Raw genomic sequence first — 27,156 nt, 5'->3', positions numbered from 1 at the left:
AGTTGGATATATCCCTCGGAGAATTCTGTCTGATCTTCACAGATTTCTAATTTCAGGGTGGTAGTTGGATATAAAAGTGCAGAAATACCTGAAACATTCAGTCATGGGAGCCTGGTGGTTGACAGCTCACCAAGGAGTTCAGACAGAGAAACAGAAGGAGAGTCAGCAGGAGTTAAACATGTTGAGGAGGACACTGAAGAGGTGGTGTCATTTGGAAAGAATGACAGGAAGCCCAAGGATTACCTGGCTGGAGGGTGAGGTTGGGTTTCTCTGACTCTCTACATCTGTTGAGACTGTTTAACATTTCTGTATGTAAAATGACAAATTGAATGCCAAGGCTTTAATCTTTCTTGAAGGGCAAGGAAGTTAAATCTTTAATAGATACATATCTCTTCTGCTGACTGCTTTAGCTGAACGGGTGTTGCTAGTTTGGCTTCAAAAAAATTTGTGCATGATGATAGAGCAAAGATTAGTGATTAACTGCATTGCATGGTGCTCGAAGGTGAATGTTCCTGTGTAGTCCTGCTCAGAATTCTTCTGGCAGGTTCTTAGCTCCCCACGTTGTTCCAGTTCACAGAATCACAGAATGTCAGGGGTTGGAAGGGACCTCAAAAGATCATCTAGTCCAGCCCCTCTGCCAGAGCAGGATCACCTACAGTAGATTGCACAGGAATGTGTCCAGGCAGGTTTTGAATGTCTCCAGAGAAGGAGACTGCACAACCTCCCTGGGCAGCCTGTGCCAGTGCTCTGTTACCCTCACAGTGAAAAAGTTTTTCCCAATATTTTTGCGGAACCTCTTATGTTCCAGCTTGTAGCCATTACCCCTTGTCCTGTCATTGGACGCCACTGAAAAGAGCCTGGCTCCGTCCTCCCAACACTCCCCCTTGACGTATTTATAAACATTAATGAGGCCACCCCTCAGCCTCCTCTTCTCCAAGCTAAAGAGACGCAGCTCCTTCAGCCTTTCCTCATAAGGGAGATGTTCCACTCAATCATCTTTGTGGCTGCGCTGGACACTCTCAAGCAGTTCCCTGCCCTTGTTGAACTGAGGGGCCCAGAACTGGACACAATATTCCAGATGTGGCCTCACCAGAGTTCATGTAGCCTTTCAGTTTACTTCTCATCCAAATGAATCTTCGGTTTCCCATACTCTTCAGTCCAGACCTGCTATGGGCTGTATCCTGATGTGGCAGGCTGACAGAGCTGACTTGAATATAAGTATGAACTTTAGCCACAGAGTCCGTATCTGTGCCCTAGGCTGAGGATTGGAGACTAGAACAGAAGCCAGTTTCATGCTGCCTGAGCTCCAGCTCAGGGCACAAACCTGCTCCACTCAGTGCAGACTCTAACCAAGGATTGCAAGTGGTTTAATATCTTACTTTGGAAAAAGAAGGGTATCATGCAGCCACATGCTGAGAGGTGCTGTGGTGGGGCACCAGTTTGGGTCACCCTAACTGCTGTTAAATTCCTTGGCTAGTCCGCTTTGTGCCATGCAGAGTAATGTCAATTGCTGCACCACTGAGCAGGACTAGGGCAACTGCCAGAGTATGTAGTTGACTTGAGCTTTGTGGAAGACCCTGTCTAGCAGCTGTGTAAAAGTCTCCAAGCAGTTTAACAGCTTTGTGTGCAAAATACTTGAGTATTCGTAACTGTTGCTACCTGTAACCTAGTTGGTTGAAACTGCTGTTCAGAGAGCCAACTTTCCATGGAGTGGAAAGAGGACTCAGGGTTTTTTTCCCCTCTTACCCTCCTGCCTCTAATTTTTCTTGGCTCTGCCTTAAAACCTAGGAGATCAAAAATAAAAATAATCAAAAAAAATCCTGAGGCTAACAAACTCTACTTGGCAAAGGTCAGCACTGAATTTCTCTGTGTGTCAGGATTTTGTTGGAAATGCTGATGAGGACTGTAAAGAAGGAAGAACTGAACTGGAGCACTTGCTTGAGAGAGCGCCTGCCATTTACTGTGGGCCAAGCTCACTCCTGACATGCTCCCCATGGGGACTGTGTTTTGCTGCTGATTTTAGCTGTGCATCAGGCACGTACTCCGGTGCTGGAAGCCACAGTCTACCTTAAAGCTACCATTTGTCCCAAACTCTTGAAAGCTTATGCAGATCTTGGTTCTCAGAAGCGCTAGAGAATACTATGCGTGCCTTATGCTGGGAAATGAATCCAAGCATCAGGTTAATTTTCTGCTGCTACAATTGCTGGTTGTATTCCCTTCTTGGTGGCAATGCGTGCTGTTCGCTTGGACTCACTGCAGCTGTTTGTAGCAGCAACCTGGGGAGCCAGGAGGGATTTAATGCAGCTTGTGGAGTTACCACCTATACCAGACTTCTGTATGTATAGCCAGAAAGATAACAAGAAAGACGACAGTTTTAGCTACTTTGCAAGGAAGCTGTTGCACCTGAAAATCTTGCAGAGCACAGGAGCGCTGTGGAGTTGAGGAAAGTGTGTTTACAGATGCTCACTTACAGAGAAACTTCTTGTAAACACAACAGAATTGCTTTACTTTGTAAAAGAGCTGTGTGGCTGAGTTCAGGAAAGAGCTACAAAATAGATAGTGTATTAATAATCCATTTGATAGACATCCAAATATTTACCTTCATCTATACTGAGGCAAAGGGATTTTTGTCAGTACTGTTCTATTGTGAAGACCTGGAGACTAGACCAGACTTCTGTCCCTAAAGCTTTGTGTCTCAGGATTGCTACACCAAGAGCTGTTAGTCTCTGAAGTTAAACGCTGATAAGGTTGGGGGGAGTCCTGTCTAGCAGAAGGGGTGGAGATGAATCCGCTTTCTTATTGCCACAAGCTGTGACTGGCCTTTTACTTCCAAGAATAACTGACATGCAAATAATAGCCTGAATTTTGATTAGTAGGAAGGGGGCTGAAGAATGACAGGCTGGAGTGCAGGAGTATCCAGGAGATGAGTCAAAGGCCTGATTGTTTATCGTGCATTAAGAACAAAAAAACCAACCAACCAAAACTCCAAAATAAAACAACTCTCTCCACCACTGCATAGAAGAGATCCTAGGTGTAGAAAAGTGATTTCGATCTGAATCTGTATTGTCCCCAAGCAGATTTGTAGGAGGCTTCATCAGTCTCATCCCACTGCTCACTCTAGGAACTGGTTATTTCAGGAACTGCTTTTCTGAGACCCCTGTGAGATCACTGAGCTCTTGTGTAATCTCGTGTGCTTTAAATGGTGAAGTCTGGTTTTTATCTTGTGTGCAGCAGACTCTTAACCTAATTTTTAGGCAGACCTAAGCTCTCTATCTTAAAATACTTGGGCGTAGATCAATGATGTAAGGCTCAAATAAACATACTAAAACTGCAGTGTTGTGGGGGTTTTTTTCATAGGGATGTAGTCCTTCTGATAAGAAAGGAAAGAGGTAAAGTTTTTAGAGGAGGAAAATCCTGAGCATATGATTGTTATGAGAGGATAGAGTGATTTGAAGACTTTAAGTAGGCTTGTTGCTATTCTAGGTATTTCTTTCTTTCTTTTGTTTTTCCCTCCTTCCCCAAAAGGAGTTTTCCAGAGATATGTAAAGGCTTACCCTTGAAGAATTGGCTTTAGCAAGAAACCATAGCTCCAAGTTCAAGCTACCACAGTTACTCCTCCCTGTGCACAGAAAAGTGCGAAGCTCAGAGTTTATCATGTGGAAAGCCGTGACACTCAAGGATGCTTTTCGCCACGCGCCCTTGCGCGCAAACCCTGCACGTGTCCTCAGCGGTTGTGCCCAGATTGGAATTGCTGGACTACCTGCCAGTTGGTCGTTCAGCTGTGAATCATCCTTATGGCATTTGCTGACCGTTTCTGTGGTTTTGGCTTCTTCTGCAAAACTTCCACTGACCAGCCCAGTACTAATTCATTTAGTCTGAATATGTAAACACTTGATTGATAATCATAAAAGGGCAATATAAAAGCCTGTGTGCTCTATGGATTAAAGAGCAGACATGTTTATAGCCTGATAACAGCAGAGTATCCTGGCAAGGATCAAGAGTCTCAGATTTCCATATCCAGATGATTTTATTTTTGGAGTCCAGTTGTGGTTTTAATTTTTGGCTATTGCAAAACCATCATAGGTCTTAGCTGTTGCAACACAGGAGGAGGAGGAGGAAGACTGCTGCTTGGAACGGGTGCTCTGGACTCTTATTTAGGAGGCTTTTCACAGTAGTTGCCTGTCTCTGAGTACAGCGGGAGGAAATGATGCTCCCTCCTTGCTGCCTGGTGGTGGGGACAGGGTGCAACTGTGTCACTTAACAGTGCCAGCTGTGAGGAGCATGGGCAAGCTCCAATGACATTCCTGCCCAGCCCCAGGAAGGGAATCACTGAGGTGAGGAACGGGAGGATTGTAAAGTGGAGCCCTATGGAGAGAAGGAGGGGTATCCTCAAGACTTTAACCAGGAAACGGATTCGAGGCAAAAAGAAACGGAGAGGCAAGCAAACTCTTATTTCAGCCAGCGATCTATCGTGTGCTCTGCTCTGGGGAGGGCTTGTACGTTGGAGCTAAGCCAAAACACTAATTCTGCTTTTTGGAGGGAGGAGAGGGAGAAACTTTACCTGGCACATCAGTCTTATCCTGTGCTCTGCTCTCCGTTTGTCCTGCCTGGGCTGAAGAGGCTTTTGAACAAGTGGGGCTGTAATGTCAGGGGGCATCACGGTGTGCATGTGAGCTTGCTGGGGAACTCTTGCCACTCTGCACCCCTGTTCTCTGGCATGCATCACGCCGAGCAGGCTGTTACTCTTCAACGCGATGCTGTGTTCTGGGTTACAAATTAGACCTGAACTAATTGGCAGGGATGTGGAAACTCCCATGGCAGTGAGTGTAATTGGTGCTGTGCTCTCTGTGGTGTTGCCTGACTTGTTCTTTTGAATCTGCTTTGTGGGGGAAATCCTGCAGTCTGGCATAACATACCAGCAATGCAGTGGGCATCCTGAGAGTCGTTGCGAAATAATTCATCTAAAGATGCTTGTGGGGGATGGAAGGCTGGGGAGGGTTAAAGATTTTTACGCTACTGACTGCGCCTGAAGGGAGTGTAGTAACAACCTAAACCAGGCTACCCAGAAAATGTTAAAAAACTTTTGATTACTGAGAGGAGCTTGTTTCTCTAACTTTCCTCCTCTCCTTCCTACTTTCTTTGCGCCTTTACTGTGCACTGAAGTCTTCCCTGCCGTGCAGTGCATAATCCTGGGAGAGCATCATTCCAGGAGCCACGGGGACCCCACCCCTCCAAAGGAGGATACCCTCTAGACATGACATGTAGCTGTAAATGAACAAGTTTGACCTTCATTACCTCCTAGACCAAGGAATTTATCACCGTATTTTTTTTGTCCTAATAGGAACCCTGTGATGCTTATACAAGCATCTGTTAAAACAACCTCTTAATTGTGTATGTTGCACCAGTCACAGTAGTGACAAAGAAATCCTCCTGCAGTGAATACCTTATTTGAGGCCGGAGAGAGTAGAAAGCATTGTAAAGTCCTGCTGAGTTTCGGATGTGTGAGTGCAGGTATAACCTATCTTGTCGGACTGTTGTAAACCCACGTGTGTTGTTTTTTTTGAGGCAGAGTTGTGGAGGTGGATTTGAAGTGCAGCTTCTCCACATTCCCTGGCGAGGGTGCTCCTCTGGCACATGGTCCCTGGCTTGGCCTCGGTGGCTGCCAGCGGTGCGTTTGCCAGCCAGCACTCCAGCCTGGTCTCCTCCTTGTTCCCAGCATGAGCACTGCTCCTGCCACCAAGGCAATGCTGTGTTTGGGTTTCAGTTGTGTTTTTTTCCCCTTTCTCTACTCCTATGAAAACCATCTCAGAGATTATATAAAAAAAGACATTTAGGGCGTCTGTTTAGCAAGTAGATTCCTTTGTGTCCCCTTCTCCTTTTGCCGCTCTTCAGCCCTTCCTTTTGCCTTTCCACACACTGAATTCTCTGCTGACGCACGTGTATAAACATAAGGCCGTGATGGCTTTTGTTTCTGGTTAGAGAACTGGTATTTATCTTAACAAAACTAAAACCAAATAGGGGTTGTAGGTGTTAGCTGGCATAAACAGACTGAAGGAAGATGATAATGCTGCTGCCCCATTCTGGACTGGAGTAGGGAAGCAGTGTGAAACAGGGGAAAGCATCTCATCACACTCTAGGTAACCCATTTAACACTGGTTTAAACCAGAACATGCAAGTCAAGTGATTCATCATGAACAGAAACTGCTTATTCGGAATGAACAGCTATACTGAACATTTTTATTATAAATTTTGGTGTTGTAAGTTCAGAGTCTTCTCCCCCTGTTCCTGCTACTGGCTGTGGTTCAACCCTATATAGAAAAACGAAATCAAACAAACTTCCAGAGGAGATGACTCCTCTTTAAAGAAAATTAACCTGTGTAACCTGAGGAGAGTCAGAGGCACGTTTAGGGAGCAAGGAGGTCTTCTAATTTTCTGGATTTCTTAAATCTGGTCCAAAGGGAGGCATTGTGATAGCGTTTCCTTTCAGGAAACAGTTGAATTAATTGCTTTTAGTTCTAGGATTTTAATTTCACAGGATGCTGTTTTAATGGTCGATGCATTCTTTACCTCTCTCTTGGCAGGGATGCTAATTATTTGTCTGTAGAATCACTTTCCATCTTCAGCTCAAACACGGGTGAACATGCTGCATCTGGAAATACAGTGCTGAGCATCCTGAGCTTGGCTGTCAGTCCCCTGACTTGTCTGGTGGACAGTTTCAAACCGTGCTGCTTCCTTCCCATCTCTTGTAGTAAATTTGTCATCAGAGATTCAGGAGACTTGGAGTCTGCTCCTGGCTCTGCCACTGTCACGTGAAATAGGACTTTCAGCAGCAAGTTGTATATCTGCTTCTGGCTCCCCTTTCCTTCTGTGTGTTAATCTAGAGAGACAGAAACTGCCTCTTAATATGTAAAATGTATAATGTTGGCCCGAACTGCTCTGCCCTAGTACACTTTGCTGTAATTCAGGAAACCTGTGAAATAAGGCATGTTGGCTCTTGGGCAGAAGTTTTAGGTGCTTTTCGCTGTGATCTGACACTGAAGAGTGTCTTAAGTGAGGGCAAATTAAGAAACCCTGATACCCTAAAGCTTGTAATGATTTTTCAAGGCAGTCTCCAGGCAGAGCAGAGTCGGTCTGTGCCTGGGCTTGGGAGCGCAGAGGCCCCTGTCTGCACTGTCTGTGTGGCACCGGAGAACCAAGATGCATCTCACATGGAAAGCAGCAGCGTGAGGAGGTGTCCCTCCCTCCACATCTGGCAAAGTGGTGTGCCTGCCTTGCTGCTCCACCCCGAAATGCACTGATTTCGTTTTGGGAGTGCAAAAGTCAGAAATCAAAATAAATTCCAAAAGAGACTCCAGGATGGGGGGGCCGGAAGGGAGAAGAATGGTTATTTCGCACCTCTTTTCATCCCTGTTTGCGTGAGAGCCTACTCTCCTTCATACGTGGTTCTGACCGCTGAAAGCCCTCAATACGAAGAGAAACCAAACAACTGGAGAGGTTGGCTTCAAGGGCTCCAAAACGGCGCCGAAGGGCGCTGGAGAGGGGGAAGCCGGAGAAACTGTGCCCCTGTCCTGCTTGGGGCTGCTCTGCCATGGGGAATGCGGAACTGTGAAGCTGGCGGGGGGCAGGCGGGGGGTGGCCCTGTTTGAGCAAGGATCTGGCGCTATAACTTTTTCTTTTTTTTTTCTTCTTCTGTTTCAAGTAAACACTCTTCCCCGCCCTCCCCTTTCTCCCTCCACCCCACCTCCCTCTCTTTCAGTCCTGCTCATGTGTTTCTATTTAAGGGCTGCAGTGCAGACGAATATGATTGGCATCTACAGCCCCCTCTTGACTTTCAGCTCAAGCCTTTAGAGTGGAGAAGGAGCTGAGCCGGCAAGGGGAGAGCTGTTTTTTTCTTTGGGTTTACTGTGGGGATGGCTCAGCTGTGGATTTATGCTGCTTCTGCCTAGGATTTTTCCCTCTGAATGGGAGCAAGGATTGTGGAAACCATGTTGGGAAGAGGTTTATTTTCAGAATCCATCATGAAACTTTGCAACTAATTCACTGTTTTTGGCTCCTTTACATATTTTTTTTTTCCTCCCCTTTTTTCTTTTTCTTCTCTCCAATGTCCCTCTGTGCTGCTGGGTTGTGGGCCAGAGGAGGCTGTTTCTATATGGCCAGCCATTTGGGGATATGCTGCGAGCCAAGGTTGTTTGCTGATTCGCTTGGCTCTGGTGACAAGTTGGCCTGTCGTGAATCGGATGGACGGAGGTCGCTCTCAAGGAGCCATGGCTGGAAGCTGGCTTACGGCTTGCTTTTTCCCTTCCCCAGGTGCTGATGCTAGCTCTGAACCCATGATCCTGGAGCAATATGTGGTGGTGTCCAATTATGAGAAGCAGGAGAACTCCGAGATCAGCCTCCAGGCTGGAGAGGTGGTGGATGTCATAGAGAAAAACGAAAGTGGTAAGACACATTTTGCTGCTTTTATGTCTTCCAATGGTCTGATTTTTGCATGTGTTCCTCCTCTTTCGGTTTCCTCATCACTACTTGTAGCTGTACGTTAGCTCCATCTGGTACAGTTACTATGTCTGGCTGAGGATGTTGAAGTTTCTCAATGTTGATTTGGGCTGGGGGCCAAATGTTGCCTTCTACTGTAAGAATGTTTCATAGGTTTTGTGTGTTAATTAGCCAAAGTACACTAATGGAAAATGAAGGTGAAGGAGAAAAAGATCTGCAGCTAATGAAGCTGATGTATAGTAGACTGATAGAGTTGCCTCACTGTCTCTTCAGGTCTCTGTCAGCATTTCCATTACTAACTGCCTTTTCAGAGGATTTATAGGTTGAGTGTTTAAAAATTGCTTGGGATAAAACTTGGCTTGACAGCTTAGCCCGTGGCCCAGAGCTTGGTAGGGAGGGGAGAGAATGTACGTAGATAAATATGTGGCCATGCACAGTTTCAGATCTTGCAGAAGTGTTAATTGGGGAATTTTGAGGCAAGGAGGCAGAGGCTGACATGTAAAAGCAAGATGAAATCTCTTATTCTGCTATCTGTGGAACAACCAGCTTCCACTTGGAAAATAAGATTTTTGGCAAGTATTTGTTTAGATGTCTTTTGTGTACTTTAACTCTTGGATGCCTGGTACCTTTGAGTGAGGCTGAGCAAACGCGGGAGATTGTGTACATGTGAGTGGTTGGAGCGGGTTAGCAGCTGGTTTGAATAACTGCCTGTCTAATGCAGCTCCCCCTCCTCCGCTCCAGTGCTCCTCTTGTATTAATCCAGAGCTGTTGTCCAGGACTGCTTTCCAGCCCACTCGTGACTCGTGTGTCCTCATCCAGAGGAGCTGATGGCATTTGGAGCCTTTCAAGAGAAGGCTCACGTTGTGGCAGCTCCTCACGCAGGGCTCTCATGACTGGCTGGCTCTGGAGTGTGCTGGACCTGCCAGAGGTTGGGGGAACCAGGGCACCCTGATCTGGGACTCAAATCCATCTTCCAGAGCTCTGAGTCAGGTTATCCACAATGATGAGCATGCATTGTTTTGTTGGGTTTTTCTTTTTTTTTTATTTGTTTCTTCTTTTAATAGAGTGGTAATTTCTGTGCTGTATGAAAGCCCAGCACTTGTTTGGCTCAAAGTGATGCAGTCGGTTGCTGGCCAGTGATGTAGTAAGATGTCCAAAAGGATAGTGTGTGGAAATGCACTGACTAATGTGGACAGAAGTGTCTGTCTCCTGGGTACTGACTGTATCACTTGCAAAACTAGTAGAGGTCAAAATGCTCATCTGCCCCACTTTAAAGCAATCGTTATGACTGAAGGGGGAAAAAATGTCTTAACTTCTTAAACTGTGTCTGGGCTAGTGGGCAGGCATCCTCCCTTCCAAGCCCGAGGGCTCCTCATTGTCAATAGTGTGTGTGACTGCTGTCAGAACTGCCTGGTTATTGTGGCAACTTATATTCATATCCGTGGCATCCCTGTCTTCAATAATGGCTTATGGAGCCAAGGGGATTGAGCTGTTAAAAAATGCAAGAAGTGTCTGAATTCCAAATTACAGTTCCTTTGTGTTTTCTTCTTATGTGGCCTCTCTGCCTTGCACACTTCACATCATGTTGTGTTGAACCACATGGTCTGTGGAGATATAAATGGAGAGTGTCAGGGTTTGAATTTAATTAGTGGGTCCAGAAATTTGACTCTTCTAAGGAGACATCTTTGAATTTTGATTACAATGCTTAAAACCATAGTCTGATGCTAAGCAGCCAGATTTCTTAATATCCATGTAAATAAGGAAGGAAATCTGAAGCCCTGAACTCCATGCATGATCTTGCCCTTTATATATATACACACATGTATAAAATAAAGGTGTAGATCCGTATTTTTAAAAAAGTGCTTAAGTCACAGATTGGTGATGGAGAGAGCATCATTTGTTTTGGATGCTTGTCTAAACTATTCTGGCAAGGAAATGGTGTTTTAGTTTTTCCAAGAACAGGACTCCAAACATACACTGTCACTCCCTATCCTAGGTTAAGGTTACCACAGGAATTAATTTTAAAATCTTATCTCTTCAGCTATAGCCGAACCTATGAATGGCACGTAATGAAACTAGCAAAAGTTTCTGAAGTGTCAGCTTTTAAAACTTGTGAGTTATTGTTTGAATTTGGGTATCTGGTCATTGTAGACAAGCAAGCCTAGAAGATGTGGTTATGACTTCTAAGAGCATGGGGGGATATACTTTTCAAGAAAATCAGATTATTGGACTTGCACACATGTGGAATAATTCATCTGACTGTATGGTTATGTTGACTTGATAGATGTTGTGAAACTATAGCTGTGAATGTGTAAAGTGAGCTTGTTCTTCACCTTTGTCTGTCTGGATCAGGAGATGTAAGGTGTTAAGGATGTCACTGGCGGCAGGGACAGTTCCTTCAGTGAGAGGAAGGAAGGAAGGATGGCTAGATAGCTGGTTGGCTCTGTGGCTGAGAAGTCCCATCAGACTGGACAGGGTGCAATGAATGTGCTGCTGGGACAATACCTCAGACTTCCTTGTGTGTACATATGTGTATAGCATATCATATGTCTGGTTTGGTGGGGTTTTTTGAACTGTTCTTTGGGGAAGCTAGATCTCAAAAGGCATAGATAACCGACTGATTTTAAAACCTTGCCTGTGTAGGGCTGCTTCCTACTGCCCAGGGACATTTAAATGTTTCTTGTTTTTTTCCTGGAGTGGGAAAAACCTTAACTTGGGTTTGTATGGAAGAAACACCTTCCCTTCCTACTGGTCAAATGGTCCTGTGCTTTTTACACAAGAAAGCTCAAAACTAGTTTCTAAACAGTGGTGCCTATTTCATGTTGTGCTGGATGTCTTCTTCTGAATGCTTCTAGGACCTGAGCTAGAATTATCATCTCCTCTGATGTTTGCCTCCAGATTGTGTACCCCCCGAAAGGAAGTTACCTCTGATTTTAAAGGCCAGTGTACAGGGCAGAGGTAGAAGGGTGGAAAAAAAAACAACCCACCTGGTATTTATCTGGTTATCATCAAGCTATGCTGACTTCATCTTAAGTGTGTTGTATTTACTGTATAGTATTCAGTGTCACTTTCTCCATATAAGAGTGGTATTTAAGGTGTCTTGCAGGCAGATATGTGTAAGACCATTTGATAGGAGCTTGTCTCAGATTTCTACTGAAAGAGTTGGGTAAGATTGTCTTCATTATTGTGCCAATGAAAGTTGTGACTTGGACATCATCTGAAGTTGAAACTTCAGTATTATGACCTAAGGCAAGGTCAGTGAAGCATGTGTGGTGAATCATTTTTGAAATCCTTCATTTTGGTTATGAAGCCCATGGGTCACTGTAACCTAACTGTTGCTGCAGTTGCCACAGAAGCAAACCTTGCTAGATGAAAAGAAATCTGTAGGTTTTCTGTACTTCAGAACAAATTATTTAGTAATGTACCAGCTCTCAGATTTTGGCACTTGTTTTTTCCAGCAGATCTTGGCTTGACAAAAAATGGTCCAGTAGTGTGCCTGATAGGTGTTTTTCTTTTATTCCTGAGCTGAGGAGGAAAATCTACATGTAACAATGGTCACAAATACTTCAGAAGAAAACCAGGTTTACTGTCTTTACAGATGGTGTCTGAGAACAGAACGTAGTTACAGGACTTGTGTTGCTTGCTAGAAGTGGCTGTGATTTGTTTAAAGGCACTGTGTAACCAGCCTACACTGTCCAACACTATCTAAACATTTCTGAGTTGTTTCAGAATAACAAGGTGAATAGTTGACTCAAGTCTTGTCTGTCAAGTACATATGCTTCTTTTAAACCCTAACCAAAAAAAGCCTTGTCGAATGACTTAAAAATGTATTTCTGCTGTTGTGACTTTAAAGCAGGAATCCCAACACAGATTTCTTTAAGGTGGAAGGGAGAGGGACTGGGCCAAAGCAGCTCCCCCTCTGCCAAGTTTTGCGTGGATGTGGCTTGAAATGGTCAAGCTACAAACTGTGGCGGCAGTGTTTGCAATGGAAAACCTGACAGATGGTGAAGTGTAAGTGCACTCCCAAGCACCTCTGCCTCTGCTGCAGCTCTGCTCGCAGGCATGGCAAGCGCTCTTCCCTTGCAGCCCCGCAGTCTGCGGTGGAGGCATCGTGGGATGGCGTTTTCAGCTGGGCTGAGCAGGACCATAGCCATTTCCTTTGCAATTACATAACTCTACACTAATTTCCAATATTATTTTACATGCAATACGTAAAGCAAAGCTATTATGACTAGCGTAACTTTATCAGGACCCAAAGGGATCTCTGGGAAAAGAAGGCTGCTCTTCTCTCTGTAGCTGGGCTGGGGGACATGGCCCTGAAGAATCACGATAAAGAAGACCTCTGCTCACCTGGGTGCCCTGGCTTAGGGTACTTAGGTCTTGCTGGTTTTCTACACAATGCCAGAAGACTAGTGCGTGCCTGGCAGTGTGCTCTGCTACAGCATTTGGTTTCACGTGTGTTGCTTACTGACTGCAGTCATGATCTAGGAGAGGGACATGAAGAGGCCACAGGTCTCTTGAAACTGACTGCTGAGGGTGCACTGTCTTCCCTATCACAAATTCTCTCCTTTTAGATTGAGGGCTTGCTGAGTTGGGCTTCTGCCTCTTCATGGGGAATACAGCACCCTCTATTTGAAGGCGTTGCTTTCCAGAGTTAAGTAAGTAGTTTTACTTGGTACCAAATTGGGCCAAGAGTACTGTTATGGTTAACCACTGCATCTTGACTAAAGGTGTAGCTTAAAGTGTTCCAGGTAGAAACAGAGAAATAAATTTTCTTGCAACTCACGGATCAATCTTTGATGCCTGTATCCCCTCTGCCATGCCTGGTTTTGAAAGTAGCAAAACTTAGTGTTGATGGGATTTTGTTTTAAATTCTGTAAAGACCACTGTTCCTGTCTTGCGTCTCCTTTCTGCTGCTCTGCCCCTTTCTTCAGGTTGATGTTGTCTTCATGATCCCTCCCTTATACATGGGGGGAGCATGGCACTGTGTGCACTGCTAGCAAATGGCTCTGAGCGTGAGTATTATCATCTTGCAAAAGCTGGCCAAAACCGAGTACACTCTGTTTATTCTAACAGATAAGTGATGGGCTAAGCAGTTTCATGGACTTCAAATGTGGATATAGCTCTACGTGGAATTACAAATGCGGTTACCATGTTTGCTTATGCATTGTCATTAGCTTTGCATCTATTGGTCAGATGTGTTGCCACACACTAAATGCCTAATTGCCAACATCATGCTGTATTTGAGGTGCATTTGTGCATGATGGATTTCTCTGGAAAGCTCTTTTTTTTCCTTACAAAGCATTTCAAGAGAACATGATGCATCAGATGGGACGCAGGACTTGATTTTTGTTTGTATATACAGCCATGCCCTGTTGTTTGCTCTGAGAAAGCTACTTAAATTCTCTACTTTTCCATTTCTTCCCAGCATGGCTGTGTATTTGAATTTTAAATCTTTTAAGAGACCATAGTCATGATATAAAAAGTAAATACTCCCTCATTCAGCAGCCTCGTCTTTGCATTAGTCCTTGAGCTGTGCCTGGAATTTGAGGAGGAGAAACAAACACTTAGGAGGTCAAACACCCTTCCTCTAGCACCGGTGGCTTCATCCCAGAGGGCAGGTTTAGGTGAGTGACCACCACTAAACGCCTGGGATAGCTTGTGTAACTACTCCTGTATGCACCAGTGTTCATAACTCTCCAACAAGTGGAGCTGAGTTCAAGGACTGCCCCAAACCCCTTCTTTGAAAACAAAGGTCTGCAGACCTCAGTGCGCTGTTCTGAACGCGGCGCTGCCTTGCTGTGTGTCCTGCCTCTCTGGGCCTGTCACCAGCCCTGCAGCAGAGGATACATGATCCACTTATGAATCGGTTCCTGCCCTGCCACAGTTTTCTACCCTGTGTGTGTACTAAGGCAGACAAACACAGGCCATCTGAGGAGGCGGGGAGGGTGATCAGGAATTTTTGGCTAGGAGTTACTGGAAAGTTGTTTAGTGTCCTGAAAACCACTGTTTGTAGAAGTTTTCCCTCCAAATGAGGACAATGCTGGCAAAGCAGAGAGGCTTTTTTTATTCAAATGTTTGCTGCTCAGGGACTGGAGAAGGGCTTCTCTGAGAAGGCAGCATTTCAGAGATGTCTGCGGTGAGAGTAAGGATGCTCAATGGCACTTGCTTGTCTCACTGCAGCCGTGTCTTGTCTTCAGGCTTTTTGGAGGTACTGATCAAGACTTACTGTTCTCTTGCTTTGTTTTGCAACAGTGTAAGCAAAGGATTCTGTTGGTGCATCTGGTTGCAAAGGATGGAGTTTATTTTAAACTTCAGCTATCTGAAAGCTGTCATCTATGGAGGGAGCCTGGATGCCTTATTTTAAAGTAGTCATTGAAGATGAGGTCAATAGCCTATTGAAAGGATAGGAAAGCAGGAACATTTAGACTAATCCATGTGCTGTGCAGGCTTCCTGAGAGAGGTAGATCTGGATGCAATGACTTGCTCTTGCCAAGTTCTCACTGGAGATCAGCTCCTTTCTGGGAATGCCTGCACAACCCTGCAAATGCTGCAAACAGACACTCCCTCTTCCAGTGGCCTGTTTGCAAAATGTTGAATGGATGGAGAGAATTTACACTCGCACCAGAAACAGCCGGATCAGCAGGAGATGAGGAGGAACCCTCCTTCCTCTGCTCTTGCCCCTGGGAGCCCAAGGGTGGAGTGACACTGTCTAATGACTTTAGCAGCTGTATTAAGCTGGAAGCAGCCCTTGACAGCCTACCCTGATGTCTCTGGTGATTCTAGTTTTGTAAGCTATTTTCTGACCCCTTTCTTTCTCTTGCCTTTTTTTTTTTTTTCCTAACCTGATTGGGTTTTTAAATGTGTGCCTCTGGAAGGGTAAGGAGATAGTGGCTTCTTTCTTTTTTTTTTTTTTAACTTTCAGCAGGCAAAGGATGGTATGGCTGAAGCCTTCATTTAAGTTTAAAGAATTTAACTTGCATTTACTGTGCCCAGAAAGGAAGCATGCCATAACATTTCTGAAGTGATTACCTCTGAGCTGCAGTTCAAGATTGCCCTGTATATAGGCTTGAACAATAAGCTGTTTGGGACTGATATCTTCTAGGCTGGTCTATTCCTTGAGCATCACGACACAAACATCTCGGCTGGAGGTTGAGAGGTTGCTGCATAAAACAAAGTGCTTGAATTATGAATGTGTTGTAATATTCATGCTGCTATCTTGTGAGGTCTAAATGGCTTTTCTCTCTGCCACTTGGTAACTTAGATGACGAGTGATGTTTGTTTCTGTGTTTAAGAGATTGGAAGGTAGTTCTCTATACTGAAACCAAAGAAGTTTTGTAGTTGTCCCCTGTCACTGTGGGAAATGAGGTTGTTCTCCATTGCCACCTCTGAAGTACCTGCAGTTTTGTGACCATGCAAAGGGATTGAGGTGAGCTCCTGCTTTTCTGCTGGGAATACTCATTCCAGCCCACTGACAATGAGAGATTGTCCCTTTAATTGTGCTGTGACAATTCTATCTCTTCTGGGAAGTCCTTCTGCATTTCATAGACATGCTTACTTGGTTTTCTTTTGCCCAGCTTTGAAATGCAGTGTGTACTTGCTCTGACTTCTTGGTGACAAGCTCATTATGAACGCTTGAAATAAGACTGTCTGGTCACACTATGCCCTTTGCAATGCCTAATTCTGCTGAAGCTTTCCTGGGACTCCTCCAGACTGGTCTGGAGCTCTGCTAGTAGAGATGCTTTTCTTGTTAGGATGGAGGAGTTGATTGATGGCTGGTATTATTTGGGTCCCACTTGAGCTGGGAGCAGCTGAATGTCATACTGAAGTGACTTTCAGTGCATTCATAAAGCCTTGCTGAAGTTAACTAGTATTGTTCCTCCCTGTCTCACAGGTTCATCCTGGAAGCTTTCAATGTAGTAAAAAACGAGTGACTATTTTTGAAGCAATTCTGCCTCATTTCATTCTCCTATAGAGGGAAAAGAATGATTAGCAAATAAGAGGGATGCAAAAGATATCATGGACTCATAGTCCTCTAACCATTCTTCTCTTTAATTGTACCTGTCAGATCCCCTCTGCATAGTGTTTGCTTTTAAATTGTTTTAAAGAAACACCTCTCCAGATAGAGACACAATAAAACAACTTTCAATTTGAAATCATCCCTCTGGAGCATACTTTCTAAAATACCTTGAGCTATAGTGTGTGGTTTACATTCATTTTTCAGTCCCCTTCCTATTGTTTGTTTTAATTTTGGGCAACTGGTATTCTGGCAGGACTAGTTCAGTTATGTGGAGTTGTTGGGGTTTTTTCCCTTTTTATGGAGACATCTGAAGTCCAACTACTTAGACTTTTGCATTCATGTGCCTTTTCTTTAGCCGGTATCATGTCTTTGTGAGACAATTCTCATCCACCTCCAAATTTCCCTAAGCTGGTGGGAACAGTTACTGCTGTGAATAGGAAGTCTCCAGATATATTAAACATGTACCTCCAAGTGGGCTTTTGCCTTCTGCTGTTTTCTAAGCATCCCACTGAAGTAAACAGGTTCCCTTTTAAACTTCCCTCCACGTGGCTTCATGTGGGACAAAATACTACCCATTTAGTTCTGCAGTTCTATAATCTCTCCAGAAATGAGAATGAGAGCCCAGAGAGAGGAATTCTCCTGCCTTGAAAGACCCAGCAGAGCAAGCCCACTGGCAGGGGCAAAGCCTTCACACAGGTGGGATTGAAACAAGTCCCACAAGGTTGCCAGGTCAGCATGGGTGGGGACTTCCATAGACTCCAAACAAAAGGTGTAGTTCAAGCAGGGAAAAGTCAGTGTCAGCCCTTGAAAAGATTGTTTCTTACCTGCAGCTGTTTTGACTTGCCCCTATCCAAGAGCTGAGAACCTTAAGATCACCTCGAGAAGAGAGAACAAGCGTGTCTGGACTTCACATTTGGTAGCTGTGGGCAGGAAATCTGTTCCAGGACTTCTGCCCTGTTACTCTGGCTGCTGGGGAGAGGGTAGAATGTGACCACTGAAAACATGAAGACTTAGTTGTCTATAAAGGCAATTTAGTCTTGAAGGAACAGGCACATCAGAAGCGAAGACAGCAAGCAATGCAACCTTTAAGTCTGTCGTACAACACGGCCAGGTACTCCTGAATAGTAGACTCCCTACCAGGCCTCTGAAAACTTCAATTCTGAATTTTTCAGCTGCCTGCAGCTTCCCTCCTCTGTCCCATCTCATTGAATCCTGCTGCGCTGAGACTTTATACTCAGGCAGATAGTTACTTTTTCTTTGTTTCCACTGCATACCCTGTCTGGAGCCCAGGATGGCAGGCTGAAAAGGAAAAAATTTTACATGGCAGCCCTGGTTGGAGCCTTTACTCATTACCTCTTCTGTTTATGCAGTCACTGCCAGTTTCAGGACCCTGAAACCTGCCTCAAGAAAGTGTTTCCAAGGAAAATCTGCTTTTTATATTAGAATACATAAACTTTCTAATGATTGGGTTTCCTATATCAGCCAAATAGGTCGCCAGCTTAGCCCTGCTGCAAGAAACTACCTGAGGCCAAGAAGACACAAAGATATTGCTGAGGTCTTCCACTGAGTCCTGTAGGTACCTGGTGGACTATGTTCCTTGGGGCGTGACTGCCCTCTAAAAAAATTAATACATTAAAAAAAATATTTAAAAGCATTGTTCTCATAGATTTGTGTTATGTCAAAGTTTCTTTCAAGAAACCAAGTCACTGAAATGGTTTTAAATGAGCCTTGAAAATACTAAACTTCATGTGTAGCAACTGACATCTTCTGCTTTTGTTTTAGTTAATCAAGAAAGCAATTATATGCAAAGGCTTTGGCTCTTGTGGTGACTTTCAGGCCCATTTTTCAAAATAAGCAAAAGACTGATGGCGCATTTTTGTTGTGTCAGATGAGGACAAGATTAATAAAGGATGGAAGAGATTTTTTTTTTTCCCTCAAGCTGCACAGCAAATAAGCAGTTCTAATAATACTTTGGCAGTAAAATGGAAGCTGTAATCATTAGCAGACATGTTTCAGTTACAACCAGCAACATAACTCCTTACTTTTGGTTTTCATGTTTAAAAGGGTTCAGTTTCCCCACAAACAAATTTCTTGTCCATCTTCAGATACAGCAAGACCTACAGAAGTAATTGTCTTGCTTAGGAATTTCATGAAACAATCAGATTTCGAGGGTGGCTTGACAGAGGGATGTGTGTCAGCTCTTCCTCTCTGCCCCTCAGGGCTGGGACATCAGACTTTCAGCGTTTTTGATGGAGACTTTTAGTATTTTAGTGGCAGAAATATGTTGGTTCATGGCTGGATTAACTGAAACAGTTCTGGAAGATGCAGAGGATGAGATGGACTCTCTTGGATCTCTGTTTTACTGGCTATCTTCTCATTACTGTTTTTATTGGCCTGTTTGGGGTTTTTTTATCTTGATACTGTCTGACTTCATCTGAAAGTTTCACATGCAATGGGACATCCTTCTATTTCCAATAAAACTCGACTGCAGTTATACTGGCAACATAGTGAACCTCTGACTTTGTGATAATGTCAATTTCCCAGACCTTGCTTGAGTCCGTATCTGCTGTTTCTCCCTGCAATGCGAATGTGTACTGGAAAGCCTTAGCCTGATGCTTTGAAGTTGTTTTAATTCTGTTCGCAGAACCACCTCCCACTGGTCTTTTTGTCTCTCCCATCGCACACACACCCCTTTTCTGGTAAGCACGCTGGTGGGATGGGCCTTAATCCAAGCAGATCTCCCAGTGGTTGGAGGGTAAGGGCAACGCTGAGTGTGCTCATACTGCAGACCTAGCTTCACTTTTTTCCATTAATACAGCTGTCATATGTTTGCTTAAGAATCCCAGATTGGTTTGATACTTGAATAAAAGACAGAATAAGTTGTTGCTCTTTCATGATTAGTAGCAGCTTGACTAGCTAGACTAACGCTGGCAGCCACATGTCTGCGCTGTCTGAAGAGTGTAAGATAACACCTTCCTGATTTGATGTCCAGGTCTTGAGGCACTGTGCTCACTTTCCAATGGTGACCATATGTGCAGGACAATAGCTCTTAAGCAGTTTAGGTGACTGCATACAAAACCTGGCAATTGGAATAACAAATTTCAATATGCTTAAACTGAAGGTGAAGTTAAGAAAGCCCTGAATGCTATCCTAATCAAATATGATGGAGGTGATAGGGGTTGCAAGGTAAATAAATCTTCATGCAGTGACCCTAGGACTGGAAGAACAGCATCTAACTTTAAACCTGAATCAATGGCCTGAACATTGGTAAGTTCATATATAGCACTTAAATCTCTCAAGTGGGCTTTTATAACATTTGGATGTAACTGGAGGCCTCCCTGCATGAGGAAAACATGAGTTGCTTGAAGAGAGTTTTTTTTGTCTTAACTGAGTATAACCGGAGATTCAGGATGGATAATGTCAACCTGGGAAGATCCATCACTGACAATTTGAAACCCTAGGATTAAACTCAAGTCCAATTTATTCAGTGCCCTGGAAACTACTTTAAGGAATCTGCATTTCTCAGTGTGGGCAGGGAGAAGACTGCACACAGTGACTCGTGGGAGAGGTGGAGCTTGCTTGTTTGCCTGAAAACAGGATGAGGAGTCTCAGAGACAGTTTCTTTGAGGGTTTGTTCTTAATCCTAAGTAAAATTTCTTACCATTACCAAGAAGGAAACTCTCTGCAGAGCATGAGGAACCAAAATTACGGGATATCTGTATGCTCAGGGTGAGCTTGCAAATTATTCCCTTGCTTCAAGTAGACATTCTGTGACCAAAATGTTCTTGAATAAAAGTAGTATGACCAAAAATGGAACACTATTTCCATCGCCCCGCAAATGGGGTAACAGCCCTATCGAAAATGCCTCTTTTGCTCCTTCTGAGCACAGCAAGCAGAGCTGGTTCCTGTACCAGCTACAAATTAAATTACATACTTGGTCATTCCAGATGTCTTTGGTGTATTTTTGGAGCTGACTACACTTCCTGAGCTGTTAGCCTGTTGGTTTTAAAATAAGAAGTGAGCCTCTGGGGGTTGGCATGGGAATCTTTCCACTCAAATGAGAACTGGGAAGTTAAGCATCTCTTTTGCAAAAGTATCCAGGTCTGAAAGCCAGCCACATGAAAGGATGTTGCTTCCAGAATCTCCGTTACAAACAATCCCAAACAGAAACCAACATTCCTCAGTGAGGACACTGTCTGCAGAGTGTGCATGTGGGAACTCAGGGACTGAATGCTTCTGGAGATGGCTTGCAAGATGCTTGCTGACACTAGTTTAAATTTGGCTCAGGCTACCAGGAATTGTTGTGTAGTGGCATTTGAGAGAATGGTGGTTTCAGGGAAGCTTCCATTACAGATAAGATGTAGTCAACTTTTGCAATGCTATGACAGATTCTAATGCTGAGACCACCTTGCGTTGTGCGCTTGAGTTGCACAAGGGCTTTTTCTCCCACCAATTCTGTGCAGACATGTCAGAGGCTGAGTGCCGAGGCATATCCTTGGGAAGTGTGTCTTGGGGACAGTGCAGCAATGGGAACAGAAATAGTGACTGGACCAAACCCATCCACACCTTAGCAAAGGCTTCAGGCTGTGAGGTGAGCTACTTGGGCTTCTGTAATATAACAGTGCCAGGTGTTTGGTACACCAGGAACACAAACTGTTCAGCTGAAATTTGTCTAAACTAGTAATTCTTTTCCACATCACAAAGTAATTTATAATCCTTCATCTGTTTCTTTGCCTTTTGTTTAAGCAGACTCCTGACTGTCCCCAGGTAAATTTGGTAGAAAATTAAATGTGCAGAGGAGGGGAGGCCTGAAACAAGGATAATGGAGTGCAGGTGGAGATTAGCAATTTCCTTCCTGAGTATCATTTATTCTGCTGTATTTCTTCTTCTTTTTCACTGTTCTCCTGTACCTCCTGTGGAGAATCCATGTGATTAATGCTTTTTGATCTTTCATGATAGCTAAATCCCCTGCTAATTTTGTCTGTCAGGAGCACGTTCTGATCTAAGGAAAGGTAACACAGCATGTTCCTCAGTTTAAGAAATCAAAATCCCATATTTCTGTGGAACTGAAGTTTTTCGTTAACCTTGACAGTGTGATGTTCTGGCGTTTTTCTTTAGCTGTCTCAGAACTGTGCCTTTGTCAGGTCTTGGTGGATGGACTAGAATTGCACTTATAAGGTAGAGCTCTGGAATCAGATCATCCATTGGTACTTAGTGTTTTTCTTGCAAGTGAGTTGGCAGGAGAGAGCCTTGATTGCAATAGTTGAGCCTGACCGAGATTGGTAAAAGCAGCCATCACTTAAGAAAGCAAATTTCACAGCAGTAATTGTCCATGTTCAACTGGAGCCATGACAGAGGTCAGAACTGCTTACCTTTGACTTCTGAAGCTGGAAGAAAGTGGACTTGTGAAGGCTAGTTTCTGGATATGATGAAGTTCCACTGAATGCTTACCTATGGCCAACTCACACTTCAGATAGACCACTCCCATCAGTGATGTAACAAAAACACATAGAAAGAATGGCAAAGACAGTACAGTTAATGGTTTGAAGTAACTTGAGTGCCTTTATTTTGGTGGTACGTACCCCTCTGGAACATATCTGTAGCCTCAGCAATATCAGTTTGTCACAAGTCTTTTGCACGTTTTTGGAGAGTAGAGAGAGAGAATCTGTTATGAGTGAGCCACTGTTCCTTCTGAGATGTTAATGGGGGATAAAAAAATAAAGATACAGGAGTGATTCATCCCACAGGCTGTACTGTTAATCCCATGAAGCTTATGTGAGCAGTGTGTGGCTGGCATCCTTGAAAATGCTTCATGTACATATGTTATGAGAGGTGCCTTGTGGCCTGAAAGGCAAAGGAACGTTAAAATTTACTTCTCTCTTAATGTCTGCTACTGAGGTGTATTGGCTCTGTAATGCACCTCTATTACTTAATTTTTGCCTCCTGTGCTCTCTGGTGTCTGTGCTAACTTCTAGTACGGAGGAAGAAAATGACAAGTGTCATTTTCGATCCATTTTTCTCTGTTCTTTTGCTGCCTTACTTTCAGGGATGCCAACACTGAGGCAGTGATTGACTGAACTTGTACAGTTTTGCCAATGAAGAGGTACAAATAACGACTTTGCTCAAGTCAGCGAGTAGTTCCTCATCATCCTAGTTCTTACAACTGGGTGCCCAACTGTGCTTGCTGTTTGTGTGCACCTTTCCATCTCTCAGTGTGGGCCATATCATCTAACTGTTCTGCTGGATGAGTACAGCTTCATAATCTTCCCTGAAGTGGCAGAGCCATGTCTCCTGTAAATGACAGAGTCTCCTGAAATGACAGCCATGTCTCCTGAAATAAAAGAGGCATGTATCCTGTCATGAGCAGGAAATTGTGTTGGTTTGGCATGTGGGGCCCTGAGCTGTGCGGTTCCAACCCAGTGGACACACGGTTGGCCCTAGCTCCGTTTGACAGCTCGTGAAATTCATAACACAGCAGTTGCCAGGAAGCTCCTGAGTGCGTAGGAGGCTGACCACTGTTACGCAGCTATCCTGTTTTGTTTCTCAGCTATCTGGGGCTGGAGGACTTGGAAGTGAATGCTGGCAGAAGTGAAACCTTCTCACAAGACTCTTACTCTGTGCTTGGAGAAGTGAAGCCACGTGGTGAAGTCTAAATCCATAGTGGAATTTGATGATGTTGATTTAAGGAGTCCAAGAACCATGGTAGAAGGACATTTTAAAAATATAAGATATTGACTAGTCAAGAGCTGTTGAGACACTAGTGGAGTCTTTTGAGCAAGTGCTTTCAATTTGTGTTTGGTTGTTTGTCTGTCCTCTTCTGTTTCAAAGCCAGTTGTATCTTGTAGGTGGAATTTTGCCCAAAAGTGTTCAGAAATTACGATTTGAAGGCTGGTAGAAGGGAATTGGGAGGCAGAGGACTTTATGGCGTGACCAAGTAGGAGCTGAAGAACTGGCAGCAGTGCAAGCTTGCCATTTCTGCTTAAGCCTGGTTTCTGAATATGTGGCAGAGGCTCTGGAAAACCCAAGTGCAATTTTTCATCAAAATGAGGAGCAGGCTTGGAGTGAAGTGGGAACTAAATGCCAGGCTCCCTTCACAAACCTAGAGTTTTCAGGCTCTCAACTTATCACTAAATTGCCTTTTCCCAAGACCACATCTCTTCCGTGCAGCAGAAGGTCCTTAGTGGGCAGCAGGATATGAATATGATCAGTGTTTGCTCCAGTTTATTCTGCATTGGATTTCGTAGTTTGTTTTGCTGATGCCTCTCACTCTTCTATTAGTTTTCTATGGTGTTCACAGGAATAAGCTGTAAATGTCATATGGCTCCTGAACTACACTTAAACAGCTACACATGGGTTCAAGATGAGAAATTAGGTTTCCAATCCAGACTTTCCCAAAATAGGAGGAATGTGGGTTGTGTTGTCTAATGTTTTTGTTTTGGATAGGAGGCTTTTGTTTAATGTCAGTCTTGGAGGAGAGGAAAGCTGTCATATGCCACAGGATCCCAAATGCTCTTTGTACAATGGCTACAGCCAAAAACACTGGAGTGTTGGGTTTCTGCTGAATTAGTGGACAACTTTTTAATCATGTGATGGCAGCATCAGGGTTTCCTGGCCAAAAAAATGGAGAGTAAGCAAAAAGTGGTGCATCCAAATAGGAATGTGCAGAAACAAATAACGTTTCCTAACATGCGTGCCGATATCAAAAAGCTAACTTGTGGTTGTCTTTCTGCTTCCAGCCTCCAAATCCCTTCTGAAAGCCTGAGTTTCCCTTGGAGTTTTAGGGATACAGCCATCCTCTATTCCATCAGTTCCTTCTTCTTTCTGCCTTTTGTGGGCTTTCTATTACTTTAGCCCATAGCAGTCCACCTTCAGCATCATCATGGATTTGATGCCTTCATGTGGAATATGACAACAGATTTGCTTATGTCCTTAGTCCTCCAGACTGACTGAACAGTCTGATGCCTGTTCAGGCAGAAGCAAGTCACATACAGATGAGGTCTCTCTGTAGTGAAGGGAAGCAGCCCTTTCTCCCTGAAGCTGAACGTTCCGACGTGTGTCTCCTCATGGCCAGGAGCTTACTATGAAGTGGCTTCTTTTAGTGTGGCATGTATCCAAGCCATCATGGAAAATCTGGGCATTTCTACTGATGGCCTTGGCCTGCCAAGAATGAAATTCTTGGAGCTCAGGGTCATTCTTTCTTCCTTCTCCTCTTCAAAGTCTGCAAAACACACACACCAAAAAAAAAAAAGGGGGGTGGGGGGAAGCCTGAACTGTGTGTGGGATTGGCATTATTGCTGGTTTCTGTCCTGTAACTAGTCTATACAGTATTCTGAAAACAAAATAGAACCATCCTTCTTCCACTTCCTGTCTACCCCTTAAAAACCTGAATGTCTGATGTAATGGCTTCTGGATGAAACTTCCCTCATAAGACAAGCTGGGTTCAAGCTGTTCTTCCATGATGCCCTTTTCAAAGCTCCTCAGAAAAGGGTGAGTAGCTGTGTGCTGGCAGGCCTCCTCGCAGCAGCATCTCTGTACCCAGGAGAGAATGGGCAACACCTCAGCTGCTAGGCTGCATGCAAGTAATGCCCCAGCAGCAAGCTCCCCGATCTAGCCTTGCAGAGGCCGTTGGTGTGCTGTTGGACTACATAGCCAGAGAAAAATCAAGATTCTAATGGAAAACTTCTTGCAAGACTAAAACTACTCCTGCACATCTGTCCTCCTTTGGAAAAGGTATTACGTGTTGAAGCTATGAAATATTGTAGGAGGAGAAAGTGCTGTCTGCTCTCCAGAGATCCAAGAGCATCTAAGTGAACATACAAGAGTCAGCAGTGAATCGTGAGGTTTGAAGAGCCAAATACCATATTCTCCAACTGCACAGAGAACACGAGCACACCTTTGCCAAAGACAGTTAGTTGATATCTACTGACCGAAAGTTGATATCGTTGCCCAGCCTCATGTAGTTTCATATTAACGTGAAGAACAAAACCTTGCTCTGACTTGGTGTGACTGGCCTCACAGAATGAAGTGGCACATAAAGATGCTTAATACTGCATATGGGGTTTTGTATACCAGGTTTCTGTGCACTTCCAATTAATTTATTATTGTAGAAGTTATGTACCCATTTGGAATCCTCCTCTGTTCATATTTAAAATTTGAACGTATCGTTAAAGCACTGAGAACGTCAGGGATTTGGGGGAGGGTTTTTGTCCCGAGTAGCCTAGCTTTGATGTACTTGCCAAACATCTGTGAGCTTTCTATATATTTTCCCCTTGCCTTCAGAAAAAGGATGGTTGCGTTTATTTGTGGATGAAATACTTTGCTAGGAATAGCTGTAAATCTGAAGAGCTGAAAATTGTCAAGTGAACTCATAGACAATAGTAACAGGGAATAAGGAATTAAGCCTGGTATGCAGTATGGAAAAATTAAAATTCTTCAGAATAATATTTTTTTCTGACATGGGAATATTTACAAACTGGAAATCCAGTAAAGCTTCTGATTTGGAAATTTGAAATTACTGCAAAGTGTGAATGTTGTGATGACACTAGCACAAGGAGGACTGGAAGGTGCTGGAGTTCACATTGGCCCAAGCTGTGCTGCATGGGCAAGAGCTCGCTGCTGGTAGAGATATCTGTCCTCTTCCTAAATATTCTGATGCCCTATCAAATAAGCTCTGATGTACATGAGCAGTGATGGTACTAATACTTATAATGTTGAACTGGACATTCATGATATGCAGTTTAAAGTTTTACTGCTAAGCCCATGAAATAGCCGTGGTGTATAAAACCAGAAGAGAGCCTAACAGACTTGGTTTGGTTTTTACCCTTAAACTCTGATTCGGTGTAAACTTGCATACTTTCTTGACAGACCAGTTATTAAATGGCTAAAAGAGTGCTGATAATGAAATGGATAGTAAGGGAAACTCTGTGTTATTGTGTTTGGGGTTTTTTTTTCTGCCATCGTTGTAATGGCAGTTTCTAATATTTCAGTTCGCTTTTAAAAAGAAGTTTAAAACAACAAAAAAACCCCAACACTTGAGAAATGGGGCTATTTGCAGCCCTGTGCCTCTGGAGGATACATACAGACTCTGTAGAGAGGTATTGCACCTGGAGCGGCAACAGCTTGATTCCAAATGCACAACGTGATTGAACTACTGGGGCTTTGAGATAGGAGCTTGACTTGGATGTGCAGTTTTATCTGTAGATCTGAGTACACTCTTTAAGACACTTGTGACACTGATGACCAAGGGCTGCCTTTGCTTGCAGCTGGCTTTCTTTAAATCCAGCCTCTTATTGAGCATTTCATTGTGATTTAGAGTAAGGATGCTTTTGGCATGTTTTCCACATAGGGATTTAGATAATCTGAGTGAGAATATCAACCCTTCAGGGGTGTTTCACAAATCTTATTCCCAGGAATTCCATCTGCCAGCCTGGGGAGCTGCGGGAAGTGCTGTATCAGTGCTCCAGAGATGAGAGTCACTGGTGCCTGCAGTGGTGCTCAACATCAATCGGCTCAGCCAAGGAATGTGCCCTTAATATAGTTGAGGTGCCCCAGATGTATTTCATGTATTGGTACAAAGAAGAGCTGTCTAATCTGCCGCGAGTCTCTCCAGCCACGCATGTGTTTGGCTTGGACGCCGTCATCCC

General features: G+C 44.0%; 1 protein-coding gene across 1 annotated transcript in view; it reads left to right on the top strand.

Moving 5' to 3' along the window:
* SH3PXD2A (SH3 and PX domains 2A) overlaps positions 1 to 27,156 on the top strand; it is a 72,487-nt gene that overhangs the window by 982 nt on the left and 44,349 nt on the right. Inside the window, exon 2 of the mRNA XM_009867053.1 lies at positions 8,308 to 8,439. Within this exon, the coding sequence (XP_009865355.1) occupies positions 8,331 to 8,439 (109 nt within the window). The 5' untranslated portion in view covers positions 8,308 to 8,330. The remainder of the gene's footprint in view (positions 1 to 8,307; positions 8,440 to 27,156) is intronic.

The sequence above is a fragment of the Apaloderma vittatum genome, unplaced genomic scaffold (genome assembly GCF_000703405.1).
Source record: "Apaloderma vittatum isolate BGI_N311 unplaced genomic scaffold, ASM70340v1 scaffold8253, whole genome shotgun sequence".
NCBI classification, from domain to species: domain Eukaryota; kingdom Metazoa; phylum Chordata; class Aves; order Trogoniformes; family Trogonidae; genus Apaloderma; species Apaloderma vittatum.
The sequence above is the reverse complement of the archived record's forward strand: the minus strand, read 5'-3'. Positions and strand labels throughout refer to the sequence as shown.